Here is a 16,717-nt window from a genome sequence, read left to right as displayed (position 1 = left end):
CCGCACGTCTTCGTCTTGCAATCCCGCCCGCCATCACTACGAGCTAGGCTCCCTCTCCGCGAACATGCAGAACATCTACATCCTCGTCCGCAAAATCTTCTCCGATCCCCCTGTCGACTCGCTTCCCACAGACATCCACATGGTCCCAATCCCCTTTGGCGAAAACGCAAGCCCTCGTCAACAAAACAGAAACGCACTCGAGTATCAAATTCAACCTTCCTTCCACCGGTCGCGAAGCAGTCTTCTGGGCAGCGAAGAAGCAGACCGTAGCGTATCAGGCCAAGCTGCTACACGCTGATACGAAGTTGGACAGCGTTGTCGACGCATTTCACCGGGCGATGAAAGAACACGAGGATAAGTTGAGGGACGGGACGGGAAGACGCTCTGTGCGGAGAAGTGGCAGTGGAAGAGTGATGAATGGGGGAAGCGTGGTGATGGCCAAGGACAGTGACAGTTTTGGAGTTTTGGAGATGTGCAGTGGGAGATCTGGATCAAGGAGGTTTGATCGTGATGCGCTGAATAGTACGTTGCTACACCCATAACGAACGACACCCGTGGTTCATCCTTTATCGTCTCGAGAACATACCGCCTGCCTTGCTGGCCTCGAACTGCTTGCTCACACTGCCATACTTAGCCTGCCACGCGAAGAAGTACAACAATGCGCCCAAAGGCTGTCCCACCAAACAAAAGCTTACCCAGAAGATCATGTTTCCCGCCGTTTTCCCATCGATGCCGCGAATCTTCTGAATAACGTCAGTCAACGCGATGAGCGGTATCTGGACCATCATGCCCACAAACGCGACACCGATAATGTTGTGTGTGGGCACACCGACGAGCAGCTCGTGCAAGACGCCCGAGAAGAAGAAGACGATGATCTGGGCGACAGGAGGAGGCACGCCACGACCGACCAGCGGCGAGTAGACGTGTCGCCGCATGAAGTTTGTGACGGGCTTGTTCCACGTAGTCCAATAGTTGCGGATGGAGGACACGTTCCACCAAGGTCCGTAGAACTCGCGGTCACCAAACCTCATGATCTCAGCCAGAGCGTTGAGCGAGGACTGAAAGAGGGCGAAGAAGCCGCACAGCCAGCAGAAGACGCTGATGGTAGAAAGCTTCATGACCCGCTCGAGGATCGCGGTGAGATTCAGCGTCAGGAGCTTGTCGAGAGAGTTCTGGAGGAGCGGCGCGGCGTACTGCGCGCTGGCAACCCAGACGACGATGCTGAGACCAAGGACTTCCAGCAAGCGGCGGAAGACGAAGCCCCAGCGGATGTGTGAGGTGCGTGGGTAGACGGGCTGGTAGACGAGCGTAGGTGCCCACCAGAAGTAGCACATGTTCTTGAAGTGGATGTTGTGGGGATACGGGCAAGACTTGTAGAGTTCAGGGAGAGGTTCGGCTTGCTTGGGGTGCAGGTAGGCGTGCCGTAGATCGCGGTTCGTGAAAGCGTAGGAGGCACATTTGAGGAAGACGATGACGGCGTGCAGCTCGCAAAGCGTACCAATACCGGGGTGGTGGATGTCGTAGTAGACGTATTTGGTTGCAATGTAGAGGTTCGAGACGGCGTTGACGCTGTGGAAGAAGGCGACCGTGTGCCAGGTGGCGTTGAAGCTCTTCAGCGCGGCAGCGTACTTCTCGGGTGTGTCTTCCTCCTTCTCCTCTGAGATCTTTGCGTGCGCTCGCTTTGCCTGCCAGGAGGCAACCAGCTCGATGAGGTATGTTACAAAGAGGTGGACGGGGACGAGGAGATAGAGCAGCAGCCCGGTGATGACGTCTGATCTTCGATAGTCGTGGCAGCTGATGCAGATGAGGACGCCATACTTTTGGAGGTTCACCATCATCAGTCGCAGATTGGAGACGACTTGTGGGAATCAGCAAGGGCTCCCGTCTGAGTGGGAGGGGGGGGGGGGTTGCATACTAAGGACCAAGATCATGAGGTTCCTGAAGCCAACGAAACTGGGCATATCCTCGGACTCATGGCTCAGACAGGTGATGCGCGTCACGGAGTGTGTTGCGAAGACATGGCGGTACTTGCTGTCTTTGCTGCTCTTGCGCCTGTGGGTTGAGCGGTTGGTCTGCTGCGTAGGATTGCCGTTTTGCTCCGTGTTGCGTCCACGTTGTTTGGTAGAATTGGCTGCGTGCGCGTCGGTCCCAGTGGACGACGACTGAGTGAGTGTCGCCATGACAGCTGACAGTCGATGCTCCGCGGGCGGTTCCGGCTCTTTATCAGACGATTGCTGGGCTGGTGAGGATTGCGTCTCTTCTGCCGAGGCGGTGGAACGAGACTCGGTAGACCGGTCGGACGGATTCAGCTACTTGGCCAGCAGCTGGGGGCGGAAGAAGAAGGCTCGGCCGCAGTGGTCGCAGTGGTCGCAGTGGTCGCAGTGCATGGCGGGCTTGGTGCACTTGAGGGAATAGATACGGCCATGCGATTGTTGGGGCTGCGGGGAATGTCGAGGCCCAGGACCACCGTTCCCTCTTTCCGATGGTCCCCGGCTTGTGGCTGCTCGTCGTCCCCGGCTTGTGGCTGCAGCCACTTGTGGCACTCGCGCGCTAGTCGGCGGAGCTGGACCTCAAACCTCCGCGCAAAGCAGTGAAGGGCGGTCGACAACGCGTCGTGACCACCGCAGCAGCCCATGGAGCGCTGATACCGCACACATCTCACCAGCGCGGTGAAGACGACGTCGCGACACACTAGTCCAAATGGAGCGCGAACCTTACCAGCACCAGTTTGAGGGCGGACCGCGCGCGCGACCGAAGCGTATGTCAACCCCAGCCGTCTGCTTGCAGTAAAGCAGTACTGACCTCAGCAGGCGCCGTGACCGATTATGGGGCCACAACAGTGCAGTGGATGCGCAATCGCCGCCCGCGGTACAAGAACATTGGCCTGCCTGAGATGGAGCGTCCGAGCGCAAGCTACATGGTCGACATGGTGCCTCCCGCTGCCCGCCTGGCCAGCGCCGCAGAGTCGATACCCGCAAAAGCCGTACACTCCTCCCTCAACAAGGTCAAACACCCTATCAACGTAGTCAAATGGACACCAGAAGGTCGCCGCTTGCTGACGGGGTCGACGAGCGGCGAGTTCACCCTCTGGAACGGCATGGGCTTCAACTTCGAGACCATCATGCAGGCCCACGAAGCTGCCATTCGCTGCGTCGAGTACACACATACCGACGACTGGCTCCTGTCAGCAGACCAAACCGGAGTGGTCAAGTACTGGCAAACCAACTTCAACAACGTCAAAGAAGTCCAGGCGCATACAGAAGCAGTCAGGGGCCTTGCCATTGCACCAACAGACTCCAAATTCGTTACGTGCGCCGACGACACAACACTGAAGATTTGGGACTTTGCGTCCAGCCAGGAGGAGCAGACGCTGACGGGACATGGCTGGGAAGTAAAGTCAGTAGACTGGCACCCACACAAGGGGCTGCTCGTATCGGGCTCAAAGGACCATCAGGTCAAGTTTTGGGACCCGAGAACTGGCCGCTGCCTCACAACACTACATGGACATAAGAACCCAATATCAAAAACCATGTTCGAGCCCACCCAGGGGAATCTGCTAGCCACATGCGCTCGTGATCACACAGCCCGCATCTTTGACCTGCGCATGATGCGCGACGTTCTTCTTCTGCGCGGCCACGACAAGGACATCATCACCATGGCCTGGCACCCCATGCACAAGAACCTACTCTCCACCGGCGGCGTCGATGGCAGCATCCACCACTACCTGCTCGACGAGCAGAACGCACCCGCAGGCACACCACCCACCCTGTCCCCCTACGACTCCGCCGATCCTCACAACGCGCCCGCACAAGCCATATATCCGGCACACAGCATCCAATACGCCCACGACTTCACCGTCTGGACCCTCGACTGGCATCCGCTTGGCCACATCCTAGCCTCCGGCTCAAACGACCGCGTAACCCGCTTCTGGACACGCCCACGTCCCGGCGACACAAAGTACCCCGAGGATAGGTACCACATCGGTCAGGAAGCCGCGGAAAAGAACGGGACCTTCGATCGCAGCCACGGGCGGCGCCAGCGCGCAGAGGAGGAAGAACAAGAAGCCGAAGACGAGGCAGAAGGTCTGGTTGACCAGAAGTTACCCTCCAAATCCGCAGGCGTCGGTTCTCTACCATTCCTACCTCCTGGCCTCAACCTGCCGGGCCTCGCGCCAGCGAACCCAGACGGATCTTCCAGCGCGCTCCCCGGCATCGGCGGCGTCCCACATCCAGGTGGTCAAGGCATGCCACCCCTCCCCCCTCCGCCAAGCGGCATGAGCCCCTTCCCCTCTGGTCCTCCGCCACCATTCCTCGGCGGCGTCCCACCAGGAATGGACCCCTCTCGTCTCGCAGCACTCATACAATCCGGCGCTATGCCCCCTCCCCCGCCTCTCCCGCACCACGGCGGTCCACCTTCGCAGCACAGTGGACCACCTAGCTTCCCTCCTCCACAACAGGGCAGCGTGCCTCCTCAGTTCCCGCCCGGACCGCCGCCGAACTTCCAGTTCCCGCCAGGCATGCCGCCCGGGTTTCCGCCACCTGGCTTCCCTCAAGGTGCGCCACCCGGGTTTCCTCAAGGTGCGCCGCCTGGGCTCCCGCCGCCTGGAATGCCGCCTGGCTTTCCACCACCGGGTTTTGCGCCGCCGGGGATACAGATGGCAGGCCAGAATGGTGGGCCGGTAGGAGGGCAGCAGAATGAAGGACAAGGATGGGAGAGAAAACGAGCGCCGTTGCCGGATCAGAATGATGCGCTGCAGGCTGAGATGCGGCAGGGGCGGTATCGGAAGGCTAGGTAGGACCTGGCTGGCGGTGGTGTAGACGAGAAGATTCAGGATGGGAAGGGGAGGCGCGGGAACAGAAAGAGGTGAAAGGGGCCGTTGGTGTATGAGTAGGCTGTTTGAGAACGATGATGATATCACAGTTGAATTCAGAATTTATTGCCGGATTTGCACTTGTTTGATCGCATGTAGAATTTGATCGCACGTAGAACTTGATGTGATTCAGCTAGTTTATCTTTGTTTTTGAATTCCTTTATCCAAAAGATATCTTCACAATTCTATCTTTTGGATGAAGGAACGAACTCAACGCCCGTACTTCATCTCTGCCTTGTACAGGTCTATCCCGACAACCAACTAACAGCGTACTCCGGCGCACTCTCCGCAACACCCCTCACCACCCCCAAACTCCTCATCACATCCTCCTCCAACACCTTCTCGGCGTGCTCCAGCACCACCCCGTGCCCCTCGGCCTTCTCCATCGCACCCACCATCTTCGCCAACCCCAACTTAACTCCCGTCTTGCCCTTCGCACTGGTCTGCAGGACCACGTCCGCGAGGCAGATGATACGGAGCAACCACGCGAAAACTTCGGGCTTACTCGCCCATCCCAGCGCGCCATCGGTCTCCTCCTCATATCTATCTGTCAAAACTGCAAGAGCATCATTCGTCCAAAGAGCTGCACTCTCGAACACGGAGGCCGGAAGAGAGGCAATAAGGGAGGGTGTGGAGAGTACACGACTCCACGATAAAGCGTCGAGTACGTCGTCTTTGAACAGGTTTTGTTTTTCCTGCGCAAAGAGGGCTGTTTGCGGCTTCGTCACTTCCTCTACTACCTCCGTGAACGGTGTGCTGAACAAGGGCGATGCGGGTGCGGTGGAGGAGAGGTGGCGCAGGGCGTGTGTAGCCAGTGCTCCGGACTTGGGAAAGAGAGAGATGAGGTGCGTAAGCAGGTGTTGGGTTGCCAATATCGGCGCCGTGGGCTCTCCCTTTTGCTTTGTTGTGGAGGAGAGGAAGGTTGAAGTGGCGAGTGCACCGAGGTCCCGAATCTCGTCGTCGTCGTCTTGCAGCATATCGTACAGAATTAGCCCGAGACCGAGGACATGCGGCGAGTGGCGCGATGTAGGTGTGCTTGCGGTCCAGAGGGAACACAAAGCGCAGATGGATTGTGCGGCGGCGAAACGCGTGTCAAAGGGATTTGTGTCGATGAGCGTCATGCGCAGGAGCCGGATGTAGCGGGTTAATGCTGAGAAAATGGTGTCACACGCTGAAGGGAGCGTGTAGTAGGTATGCTCGAGGAAGAAACCGAGGAGGTGTAGGGCGCTCTGCATGTTTGATGGTGGAGCGGAGAGACACTGTGTTTCTAGTTTGGAGAGGGTTTCGAGGAGTTGTGAGGAGGTGAGTAGGCTGAAGAACTCGGCTCGCCTTGAAGACCCATTGGCTAGAGCTTCTGCAAGTACGTGTTGTGCTCTTGAGATAACTTCTGGGTTCTCGGCATTTAGGACCACACAGTGGATGTGCGCCATGAGCAGAGATACCGGCTTTTTTGGTGCATCGGAGGAGACCTTTTCGATGATCGTCTCCAAAGTCTCGAGCGCAACACAGCAGGTATCCGGATCCTCAGCCGCCAGAAGCATAAGAGCATCACCGATGCTCTGGTAATCCTGTGCGACAATTGTGCCCAGGGACTCAGGACGAACGATGACACGGTCAATGATGAACAGCCTGGCCAACGCTTCGATACGAAGCGGGCTATCAGATTCACTGCTGATGCCCAGCTCATACTCTGGACCAATCTCAATGAACGAAGTGAGTTGTGTCCATGATGCCAGTACAGGTTTTGACTCCTGTCGCTGAAGTATGGACAAGCCGCACGTGCTGACGATGTCGAAGAAGACAGTGTCAATGAAGGGACATATGTTGTGTGTGAACCGTCGATCGACGCAGTTGATTAATTCCAGCAGTAAGGCCTCAATGCTTTGCGAAGCTACAGAAGGTCAGTAGGGCATTCATACTATCGAACAACGCAATATAGAAGCAAGCGGCTACAAATGTTGGGGCGAAAGTATTGTGGGAGCGTTGTACTTACCCAGACTCTTTTGATCATTGATCAGTTTCCTCATCATGTACTTAACGGCCAGCAGGACACCATGCCGGGTGTTGGTCGAGCGGTAGTCCTTTCCAAGCATCTCGAATGCCGCATCGTACATAATGTACGATGGAAGCAGGGACACAACTGTTCGTGCAGCCATATCACGCATGTGCCAATGCGGGCTTGCCAGAAGCTTTTCGACGGATGCTCGGATTGATCCAAGTTCATTTGTGGGCGGTCGCGCCTGCCGCAGGATTTGCAGTGCTGGGAAGACACCTTCAGCACCGTGGAGATCGAAAGGGTTACTGCTCTCTGAACTGTTTTCGAGTGTTTGCTTCAACGGACCACTTGGATCGAGAAGATCCGACAGTATGCTCAGCAGGCTAGGGTAGTTGTCGTACGAAAAGCGCGATGTCTTCGCCCGGTCCTGCTCTTTCCAGTCTTGTGCTTCACTGCTACCGAGCAGTCGTTCGATCAAGGCTTTGAAAAGCATCAGGCTGCAATTTCGAATTGGCCAACTACACATGCCATTAGCATCCTTTCGATCGAAAGTGCAACGTGACCCACATGTTTGAGTTCAGTGTCTTTGCTGCAAGCTCAAGACCTTGTGCGATGTATGCTTCTGATGCTACGCTGAGTTTGGAAGTGGTGAAAATTTCCTTGATGCAGTTGAGAGCATGCACCTGCGGCAGGCGACTCTCTTCGATATTGGTGTGTTGCGCCTCCACAGATGCTTCGCTGACGAGATCATTCATCGCACGAGCTAGCAGCTTGCCTCCCGCTTCTGGCTCGGCTGCGATGATGCTGGCCATCAGTGTAGGGATGCCAGCAGATCTTCGAGTAATAGCTCCAGCCTTGGCTTGCATAGACCGAAGCGTTTCCTGTGGGATCCATGTCAGATTCGATCGGAAGAACTATGTTTGCAAACTCACCTGATACCATGCATCTGGTAACGCTTGAAGTTCTGGAATCTTCGAGGTTGCACAACGACGACAGAAAGCCGCGAAGGTCTGAGCGACCGTTGAGTGCGCACCGCGATGGCGAAGCTCCAGAAGCTGTGTGAAGCAAAGCCGGCCGAGTCTTTCGAACACAGCTGGTGTAAGTATGCTCTGATCATCATTGCCAATCGAGGCTTTAGTGATGATGGTCCGTATCAGGACGCTGTCGCAATTAGCTGGTGGTGTATTCATTGTTCGGCGCACTTACCTGGCTTCTTTGAGGCCTCGCCATGAGTAGCTCAAGACTTCTCTTGTGTCAAGGTTTGCTGCTTCGTCTACCTCATCTGGGACGTTGCCTTCCGGAGCATCTGCACAAAGGACATTGTAGACAATAGACCAGAGTGTTTCGAAGCTTTCAATCAACTCATTGTGGGCTTCCACCCATGTACGATGAACTTCAATCTCCTCTTTTGCGATGGTGGAATAGAACGTATCTTGGTCTACGATGTATCTGCCAGATGTCAGCTAAGAAGCTTTAGTAAGAATTTACAGAGGTGTACGAACGTCAGTGCAGCATAGATACCATGCACTGGGCGACCATTGACAGCCTGTGATAGATTTGCATGAGCCACTTGGAGTGTTTCTGTCAACTGCCTTCTCAGACCATTAAAAACCTCAGATTTCGAAGACGGCAGTTCCAATGTTTCTGTAACGTTGGCGTTGGCCACAGTGAAGAGAAGCGAATATGCTCGAGCAACACCATCCGCCTGGTCGGCGCGCCCTGTGCGGACCATCATACCCTCTGCGCGGGCAATGAAGCGAGGGAGCGTTGATAGTACCGCACTCCTTTCGACATCGGGTAGCGCTGCGAGACAAAGCTGTAGGACTGAAATGGAAGCTTCCCTGATGTCGTCGAATGGATCCAATACCAGGTCTAGCAGCAAACGCATAAGACGGGTTTTCGAGATCTGCAGGCTGTGTGCCCAGTTCAGCTCTCCCTGCGCGGATTTAGAAAGCTGTGCGTGTGGAACTCCCGCATCGACACCGGATTTGAGAATGATGATCAAAGATCGCAAAGCAGTGATGCGACGCTGATAGGTACCGGTTGAACGCAGCTCCCACTCAAGGAACCTTGTGTACCATACGATGAATACCAGAGACTCCGTCAGTGGGTCTTCCGTTAATGTCCTGGCACTTGGGCTCTGCTGCTGGAAGCACTCCTTCGGTAAGGGTAACCGTCCCTGTTCCGAGGTGCGGCCTTTGATCAGGCTTTTCGATAGCGTAGCTGTACTCGCTCGAAGGCGGTCGAAGAGCTTCTGTGTGTAGCCATGAACCTCCCTTCGGAAGTAAGCATCTGTGTCTGTGTGAAGATGAACAAGATTGCGCTTCAGGGACTTGAAGATGCCACCGGTCATAGGCTTTGTGATAGCGGTAGAGTGTATTGAAAGAAACATTCCGGCGAGTCTGACCTCAGGCTCGGAGTGTGACATCCATGCGCCAAAGATGTCATCGGGCAGATGCAAGTAGTTGCCTTGGATCTCAATGCGATCGCATAAACGGTAGTCTGGATCACGTCAGCTCGCTTTTGACCTGCGGCTGTGGCAGTTGTGGATCAACTTACCGATGTCGCGAACGATGGTCAGCTCCTTTCCCGTCTCAAGAGCGGCCAACAGAATTTTGAATTCTTCCGACCTATCCAAGCCGTTGTTCTGCGATTCGTACGTACGCAGAGCTTGAGGTATGTCGCCTCTTGCCTGCACGTGCACGTCGAAACGTAGATACGAGAGCAAGCGAAGGTATTCGTCAATGTTTGGTAAGAAGCAGTGAGGGAAAACGTTGGCCTTGAACTCGCGTAGTCGGTCCGGCCATTGATGAAGCATATCAACGACCGGCTCTATCCATATCGGTGAGATGGTTGTGTTGTCACCTTGAGCAGTATATTCGGGCAGCCGGCGCGCCTGGATAAGGAAGTTCTTGACCAAATGACCCGCCGAGAGTGAAGTGTCATGGTGGACCACCCATGTGAGGAAAGCTTTGAGCAATATTTGCGGAGATGGTGTTCCTGATTGTCCAGTGAAGGTTGATTGAGCACCGTAGATCTCGAGCAGCTGTGCAATTGACACTACATCCCGGAGTAAGAAGTGTGCAAGACCTTGCACGGCCGGTTTGACCTTCATACGGTCTTGTCGGACACAGGTAATGTCCATGAAGGTTGCTGCAGCTTGGAGTCGGAGCTCGGACGCTCTTGTGCTTTGGTTCTTAGTTATGACGCTGGTGAGAAGCAAGAGCATTTGTCTCATGGACTTGCCCTTGGCATCGTCTGATCTTTGCAGGTAGATGTTAAACAGTCGAAGCCATATCGAGTCATCCAGGATAGCGTCGCGCGCATACTCAGTTTTCGATGCTTGGCAGGATTCAATGATTGAGCATAGTGCATTCGATGCTGCGGCTCTGTGACCAGGGTTTAGGTCAGGCAGATCAGCAGTCTCTAGGAGCGGGTCAACCAGGTCGCGAAGCTCTCTGGCAAGGTTAGCATCGATTGGGAGCTGAACCTCGATGTTCACGGACTTTGCATCCTTACTTCACGCCGGTGATTGGCTCCTTCTCTTCAAATCGAGGGATGGCTTTGGACGCATTTTTAGCCAAGTCTCGCAGAACCTTCTCCGGAGTTGGCACTCTCTGTCTCTCCTCGGCCTCTGCCATCGTTCTAAGCTGCGAAACGGTCGAGGTCGTGCGAGGCGTCAGGGCCACGGACCACAAATTTTGAGGTGAGGGTTGAATGGCCAAATGTGGCGAATTTAGCGTGGCCGTTAGCGTCGAATTGGAGCTGCCAAGAATTGACCAACTAGCTGGTACCTCATTTTGGCTCAAGAAGATCAAGAAATCCGTCTAATCTTGGACCCTTAGACATTGTTTTTCTGCTCAAGTTCATTGTGGGGTCTGATCTATGTCCTGGTTTGGCGCGCGCTTGAATTTAGTCCTAATAGGGGTGTACCGTATCCGTGCGCGTAATGCGCGGATTCGCGTAATGCGCCAAACCACCAAAATAGCTCCACCAAAAATGAGGCTGTAGAGCCACACACAATGTATTATCATGAGAATTTTTGGTGGAGTAGTCTATAGACCTATATGAACAGGTTTCTCACTCAAACTTTTGTGGCGCTCTGATTGGGTGGCTGCGGCTGTTATATGTTACTGGAGGGGATGGGGAGCGAGGCGCAGCAGCAGCACAACTACAGGCAGCTTGTGAGAGGGGCCAGCTGGGGATACCAACTGCTCTCTGAGATGGATGAATGGGGGGAAGGAAGGTTCAGGCTTGTTGGAGATAAGGGTGTAGAAGAGACTAAGTGTTGTCAGGCCTGGCTGATGATATAGTACTGTTCCGGCTAGAGCTCACCATTAGAGTGAGCCGTGATACCTTTTGGCTTACTTGGCTCAGTGGGCCAAACCTGAGTCTTGACAAGTGTAAGAACACCACAAGTGATCGAAAGGATAGATGATGAAGAAGGTATCAAGTGTGGGGATACCACAAAGGATCAGTGAGTTGAGGAATGAGTTGCTGGAGTGAATTGAATTGCAAGCATGAGTAAGAACTATCTAGAGGTGGGAAGAAGAGGGTTCATATATCTATGTAAGGAGGTGCCTTGCACTATGCCTATATATTAGATACTGTCACGGGTATATACTGTTCGGCTCCCAGTACCCATATCTATTGGGTTACTGTACCTTTTTGGTTGGTGTAGCTCAGGTGGGACCGAGCCTAGCCCTCACAGATACAGAGCCCAATATCAGCAGTTGTGCTGATATTGATGTACTTTTTGGCCATTTGGCACAATGGGGCTCTGTATTGTTACACTACTTGCTATATAATTGAGCAGAGGATTGCTCAGATCACTTGGTACTGAGCATACTGATCGTACCGAGTATACTGCTTGTACTGAGTATACTGCTCGTGCCGAGTATCGCCAATGCGGCCTCACTGCTCAGGTTGCTTGAGTTGCTCAACTAAGAGTGATGATCATACTGAGTATTGCCAACGTGGCCCACTGCTCGGGTCGATCAATACTACAGTTCCTTGGCTCCTCTCGTATTGTTGCATGGTCCTGTTTGTTCAGTGTTGTTGCGGGTTGCCCTTTGATTGTAACATCAGTTTGGTCCCACCTGAGCTACACCAACCAAAAAGGTACAGTAACCCAATAGATATGGGTACTGGGAACCAAACAGTATATACCCGTGACACACTGCCAACAGGCTGTTACAATCAAAGGGCAACCCACAACAACACTGAACAAACAGGACTACGCAACAATACAAGAGGAGCCAAGGAACTGTAGTATCGATCGACCCAAGCAGTGAGGCTGCATTGGTGATACTCAGTATGATCATCACTCTCAGTTGAGCAACTCGAGCGACTCAAGCAGTTAGGACGCGTCAGCGATACTCAGCATGATCATCAATCTTGGTTGAACTGAGCAGTGAGGCCGCATCGGCAATACTCAGTATGATCATCAATCTTGGTCAAGCAACTCGAGCAGTTAGGCCGCATCAGTATACTTGGTACAAGCAGTATACTCGATACCAAGCAATCTGAGCAAATCCTCCTGCTAAAGTATATAACAAGTAGACACGCTGCCCTTATGGCATTGTGTTCAACCTCGTCAATCAACTTTGTTGTTGGAATCTCACTTGCTCTTGAGCCAGATAGTATACTCTGTACTACTTATTGCTCCCAGTCATCACGGCCTCCGGCTAGACGGCTATTACCGCAACTATTACAAAGGCTACTACTGCCTTGCCCAGATAGTCTACCCCTGACCACCCGAGCCTTGCTTAGGTGACTGTCAAAGCCCTATGGACTCCCTGTACCTCCGCTCATCCCCAAGAACCAATCGAATAGTGTCTACAAGCTTTGCTTAAGGCACGAATCGCAACAGCAACTCGACACCATTAGCCAGGATCATGGAAGCGAAGACCTATTCTCACACCCGGCTATTATATGAAGGGCTGACCGAATATTGATCTAAAGAGAATGTGTCGTCGGAAGGCAGTGTTATTCATCATCGGTTGTAGTCGCGAGCGGTTTCAGGATTGGTTCAGAAGGTCGAAGGTGAAGGGTAGCACCAGCATTGAGCACATTGAGATCGCTGTCATCTATCAAAACGTTGTCAACTTGACTGTTTACGTACGATCGTTCCCGGATTTTAGCATTCTGATCAGTACCTGATAGCTTGACACATGCCGCAAACAACTCTGCACCTTGCCGATGTCATTATAATGACTTTCACAAGTTGCTGACCCCCCTCTGCCTGGAAACCATGATGTCATCTACCCACAAAGTTGTTCTTTGGGCCAAAAAGCTATATCTCATCATCGTTCCAATTATCAAGGGGGGTCAGCAACTTGTGAAAGTCACCGGTACCTACAATCACCACTGAATGTGGGGAGGTACATGCTGCACTTAGACATAAGTTTTAGCCATCCACAAAGTCTTTACCGAGCCATCGCAACCCCTGACTTGAGACAGAGCCTTTGTTTGTCCGCCGTAACGACTGGGTGCTTCAAGCGAAAAAACCACCGCCCCCCTCATCTGCATCCTTGTAGTGCACGCCACGCGCAAGCTCGCATGGGTCTGGAGCATAACCGATGGAACAGTGCTCCCACTCTTTGTCGTCCATGAGGTAGCGTCTAAAATTGAGAGCATGGTAGATGTTACCGAAGCGGAACTCGATGTAGTGGTGCTGTTGACGCATTAGTGTACCTCCCAAATCGACAGTGGACCGTAAGACTTACATTACGTGCGGTCTTACCTTGCTTGATGCGGTCGACATCTCTCGGAATCTGTTGCTTGCCGCGCGCGAGCTTGAACAGGGCACCATCTGACCAGTCGTCGTCTGCGCCAGTGGCTCGAACGCAGCGAGATGCGTCTCCGTTGATGCAGTTCTGGATTACGTCGTTGATAGAATTTGGTCCTGGCTGCTTGTCTACAAAGATGATCGTCTTCTTCGTGTCGCCTTGAACCTCAATGCCGTTCTCTGTAGCATCGAGATAGGCCTGACAGGCTTCGGGTGTAAGGAACTTGACGAGGGCATGCTCGGAGCCAGGCTCTGGCATGGAGATTGACTCAAGTCTACCACCCCACACCAGAGCTTGTAGCTGGGTCAGTGACTTGACCCCACCAACGCCCTTTAGAACACAAGCTCGATAGATGGTACCTATGCGGGTCAGCCTTCGTCACAATCAAAGCATACAACTACAAATGAAGATGATTGCTTAACCAGCCCACCAACTTTTCACTTACCATGTTCGCGCTTCTCCTGGGTCGGCCAAGCTTTCATACCTTCGAAAAGATCGGCTGCCGCCACTTTTAACGTGTTAACGGCAGGAGTCGGTGGTGGAGCCACGTCGGTCTTTGCATCAACCTTAGAGGCCTCTGATCGCCCTGCAGTTGGACTGTCGTCTGCTTTCGGCAGCACGTCGAGGACATTTTGGCATAGCCCCGTGACTTGCTTCAGATTGTCAAGCGCAATGTATTTGCTCTTCACCAGAGCGGCACACAGTTGCAAAAAGTCACCATTGCTATGAAGCAGCACCTTCTGGACAAAGTCTGCAGTCAGTGGCTCTGGGTTAAGCTTGACCTTCTTGTTGACGTATTTCACCACAGCAAAGATGTAGCGTGCTCGCAGCTTCTCTACCTCTTCTGGTTGGAGCTTCGTCAGGTTGGGGGTGTAAGCGATGTGCAGCTTGGTCGCCACGGCCTTGATGATGTGTGCACAGTCGCCAACACGAACGGGAAACGCACTGAAGTACGCCGCAGCCTTACGGAGATACTCTCCCTCGCACTCGTCTTGAGTCTCGCCTTGCCAACTGGCGGTGGACGGAGCTTGCTGCATCTCAGGTGTTGACCAGGCGTGAGTTGGCACATCCTGGAGGCGCCCAGGGTCCAGTAGTAAAGAGGGTGGATGCACCTGGCCTTGAGTCGGGGGGCAAGTTGAGGCAGAATCCTTTGTTGAGAGGGTGCCAGTCTCCAAACGGTCCTCAAATGAGAACATAGACTTGTCGGGACCAACGGGACAGAGCTCCTCGGCAGGTCTTGAGGGAACAGTAGGGGTTGCAGCTGACAATTGGGCGAAAATTTCATCTAGAGAGCTATTCGCGACGAGGTTTTGTGGAGGTATCTCAATCTTCGAAGGCGGAAGCGTAGGAACTGAAAATAGCGGAGGCACCACGTCAAGCTGAGTAATTTGTGGTGTCTCATTTCTGCACAAAAGATGTCAGTAACGTTCGAAGAGATGAAAGTCGCCAACACAAGGTTATCCTCAGGATCCAATGTACACACGTACTCCTTAGTTGCTGTTTGCTGTGGCTTGACCTGGACATGAGTAGGCGACGAAACTGGTGTCGGCAGCGTCGCTGCTGATCGTAGAGGTGCCTCTGGAAACGGCGCGCTGCGCGCTGGACCCGCAGCGCTCACGATCTTGACTGCATTCTTCTTGAGCTTGAAGGTACCTGCATTGTCAGCAGGTCGGACGGCGAGGTTGCTTTGTGCGTCTTGTGAAGGCCTCGCGTCCTGATGACCCCGAGGAGGGCCAGTGTTGCCGCGAACAGGGCCTCCGTGCAGCAGTGAACGATTCATGCTTGCAGTGACTGATGGTGAGAAGGGAGGAGGTAATCACCACATTTGTCGTTGAGGTGAGAGGGGAGGGAGAGGCAGGGAACCAGATGGCTCCACAGGTGTAGGCGAGGTCACTGCGCGCTTGGCGAAAGATCTGACGGTGAAGTGACCGCCTGAGAGATGCTGTTAGCCGGGGCCGACATGAGACGAGGTGAGAGAGATCTGCACGTACCTGTTGAGCTCCGCTGCTTGTTGACTGGAAAGTTCTCGAGACCACTCTGGTAGAGCTCGTCTTCGCTGCTGTTAGGTGGAAGAGTGGGAGAAATATAAGCTTGCTCAAACATGAAACAACAGGCTAGACATTGGCACAGATCGGGGATGATGTTACAGGAAGATAATTTTGGGATGAGAGAGCGAATGATATGGGGGAGAGTTGTTCGTGGCTGCCGTGTTCGGCGGCTGCGGCCATAGCCATCACTGTGAACACAAACGGGACCCAACTATGCTTGACCCAGGACATACTACCTCTCGTACTCTCAGGAAATCGCAAATAAGCCATGGGCTGACATCGGATCCTGGAGGCTTTCAGAGACGCCAACCATATCCAAGCCGTTTTCTGAAACCAACTTCAATGGAAAAAGTCTTTCCGGCATGCGATGACAGGATATTGCCATAAGCAGAGCTTCTAGAAGTTGTTGACGCCTCTAAGTGCGCCCAGGATTTGAGATTGGCCCTGATCTTATTGACAACTTTCATCGGTATGAGAGACTACATGACGCATTTGGAAATACGACTAGATCCTGCAACTACTGTAAACAGGAACGCAAACATGGTACGTCCCATGACATGTAGAACTAGTTGAAATGCATTAGACAGGAGAGACGTTTGGACACCTACTTTGAAGAAGGCCTTCAAGAGCGAAGAGAGCTACGCCAGATGTGCAGTCTAAATCATACGTTCATTTAAAGACTATCCAGCTTTGAGCTTGATGGTATTCTGTTCAAAACCCCTCGTACTACGAAGAGGCTCGTGTTTGAAGATGCACTAACAACACACAGCAAAATCTTGAGCAGGCCAGCGCAGCGCAACAAGGGGGATCTTCTGGTTCATATCTGTATAGCCAGGAAGCCTTCAGCAAATTGACATAGGGATCGATTTTGTATTGCGGTGCTGCAGGCCGTTGAACTTGGAACCCTTTCGATCAGTCTCCGACAAAGAGCCTCTTCGTGCATGCTGTACGTTCAATGGACGTCCCAGCTTCAGACAGGGTGATCCATCAAGACCTGGCGTTTCCGTGGCAT

General features: G+C 53.4%; 4 protein-coding genes across 4 annotated transcripts; 1 reads left to right on the top strand and 3 right to left on the bottom strand.

Annotated features, from left to right (window-relative positions):
* Positions 1–566: 566 nt before the first annotated feature.
* Positions 567–2,180, bottom strand: BU25DRAFT_347477 (uncharacterized protein; the record flags this gene model as incomplete). The annotated part of the gene is made up of 2 exons (XM_033703156.1): positions 567–1,858; positions 1,916–2,180. The coding sequence occupies 2 exons, from the start codon at positions 2,178–2,180 to the stop codon at positions 567–569; spliced, it is 1,557 nt and encodes a 518-aa protein (XP_033558974.1).
* Positions 2,181–2,569: 389 nt separating this feature from the next.
* BU25DRAFT_398497 (WD40 repeat-like protein) lies at positions 2,570–4,982 on the top strand. The gene is made up of 2 exons (XM_033704912.1): positions 2,570–2,758; positions 2,811–4,982. The coding sequence occupies exons 1-2, from the start codon at positions 2,701–2,703 to the stop codon at positions 4,793–4,795; spliced, it is 2,043 nt and encodes a 680-aa protein (XP_033558973.1). The 5' UTR covers positions 2,570–2,700; the 3' UTR covers positions 4,796–4,982.
* A 133-nt stretch (positions 4,983–5,115) lies between these two features.
* Positions 5,116–10,507, bottom strand: BU25DRAFT_398493 (HEAT repeat protein-like protein; the record flags this gene model as incomplete). Its single annotated transcript, XM_033704911.1, has 8 exons — positions 5,116–6,761; positions 6,864–7,384; positions 7,434–7,747; positions 7,799–8,027; positions 8,073–8,315; positions 8,369–9,368; positions 9,426–10,320; positions 10,391–10,507. The coding sequence occupies 8 exons, from the start codon at positions 10,505–10,507 to the stop codon at positions 5,116–5,118; spliced, it is 4,965 nt and encodes a 1,654-aa protein (XP_033558972.1).
* A 2,847-nt stretch (positions 10,508–13,354) lies between these two features.
* Positions 13,355–15,437, bottom strand: BU25DRAFT_474789 (uncharacterized protein; the record flags this gene model as incomplete). The annotated part of the gene is made up of 4 exons (XM_033710915.1): positions 13,355–13,542; positions 13,595–14,016; positions 14,103–14,985; positions 15,084–15,437. 4 exons carry the CDS (start codon positions 15,435–15,437, stop codon positions 13,363–13,365), a joined length of 1,839 nt encoding a protein of 612 aa, XP_033558971.1. The 3' UTR covers positions 13,355–13,362.
* Between the last annotated feature and the right edge of the window lie 1,280 nt (positions 15,438–16,717).

This window comes from Macroventuria anomochaeta (genome assembly GCF_010093625.1).
Source record: "Macroventuria anomochaeta strain CBS 525.71 unplaced genomic scaffold BU25scaffold_29, whole genome shotgun sequence".
In the NCBI taxonomy this organism is placed as follows: domain Eukaryota; kingdom Fungi; phylum Ascomycota; class Dothideomycetes; order Pleosporales; family Didymellaceae; genus Macroventuria; species Macroventuria anomochaeta.
Note: the sequence above shows the minus strand (reverse complement) of the source record. Positions and strands in the feature narration are given on the sequence as shown.

Excerpts from the sequence above, each read along its gene's own strand:
- BU25DRAFT_398497 (XM_033704912.1), top strand. The coding sequence starts at position 2,701 with ATGGAGCGCGAACCTTACCAGCACCAGTTTGAGGGCGGACCGCGCGCG. Across the intron at positions 2,759-2,810 it reads ACCGCGCGCGCGACCGAAGC|GCGCCGTGACCGATTATGGG; the intron begins GTATGTCAACCC and ends TGACCTCAGCAG.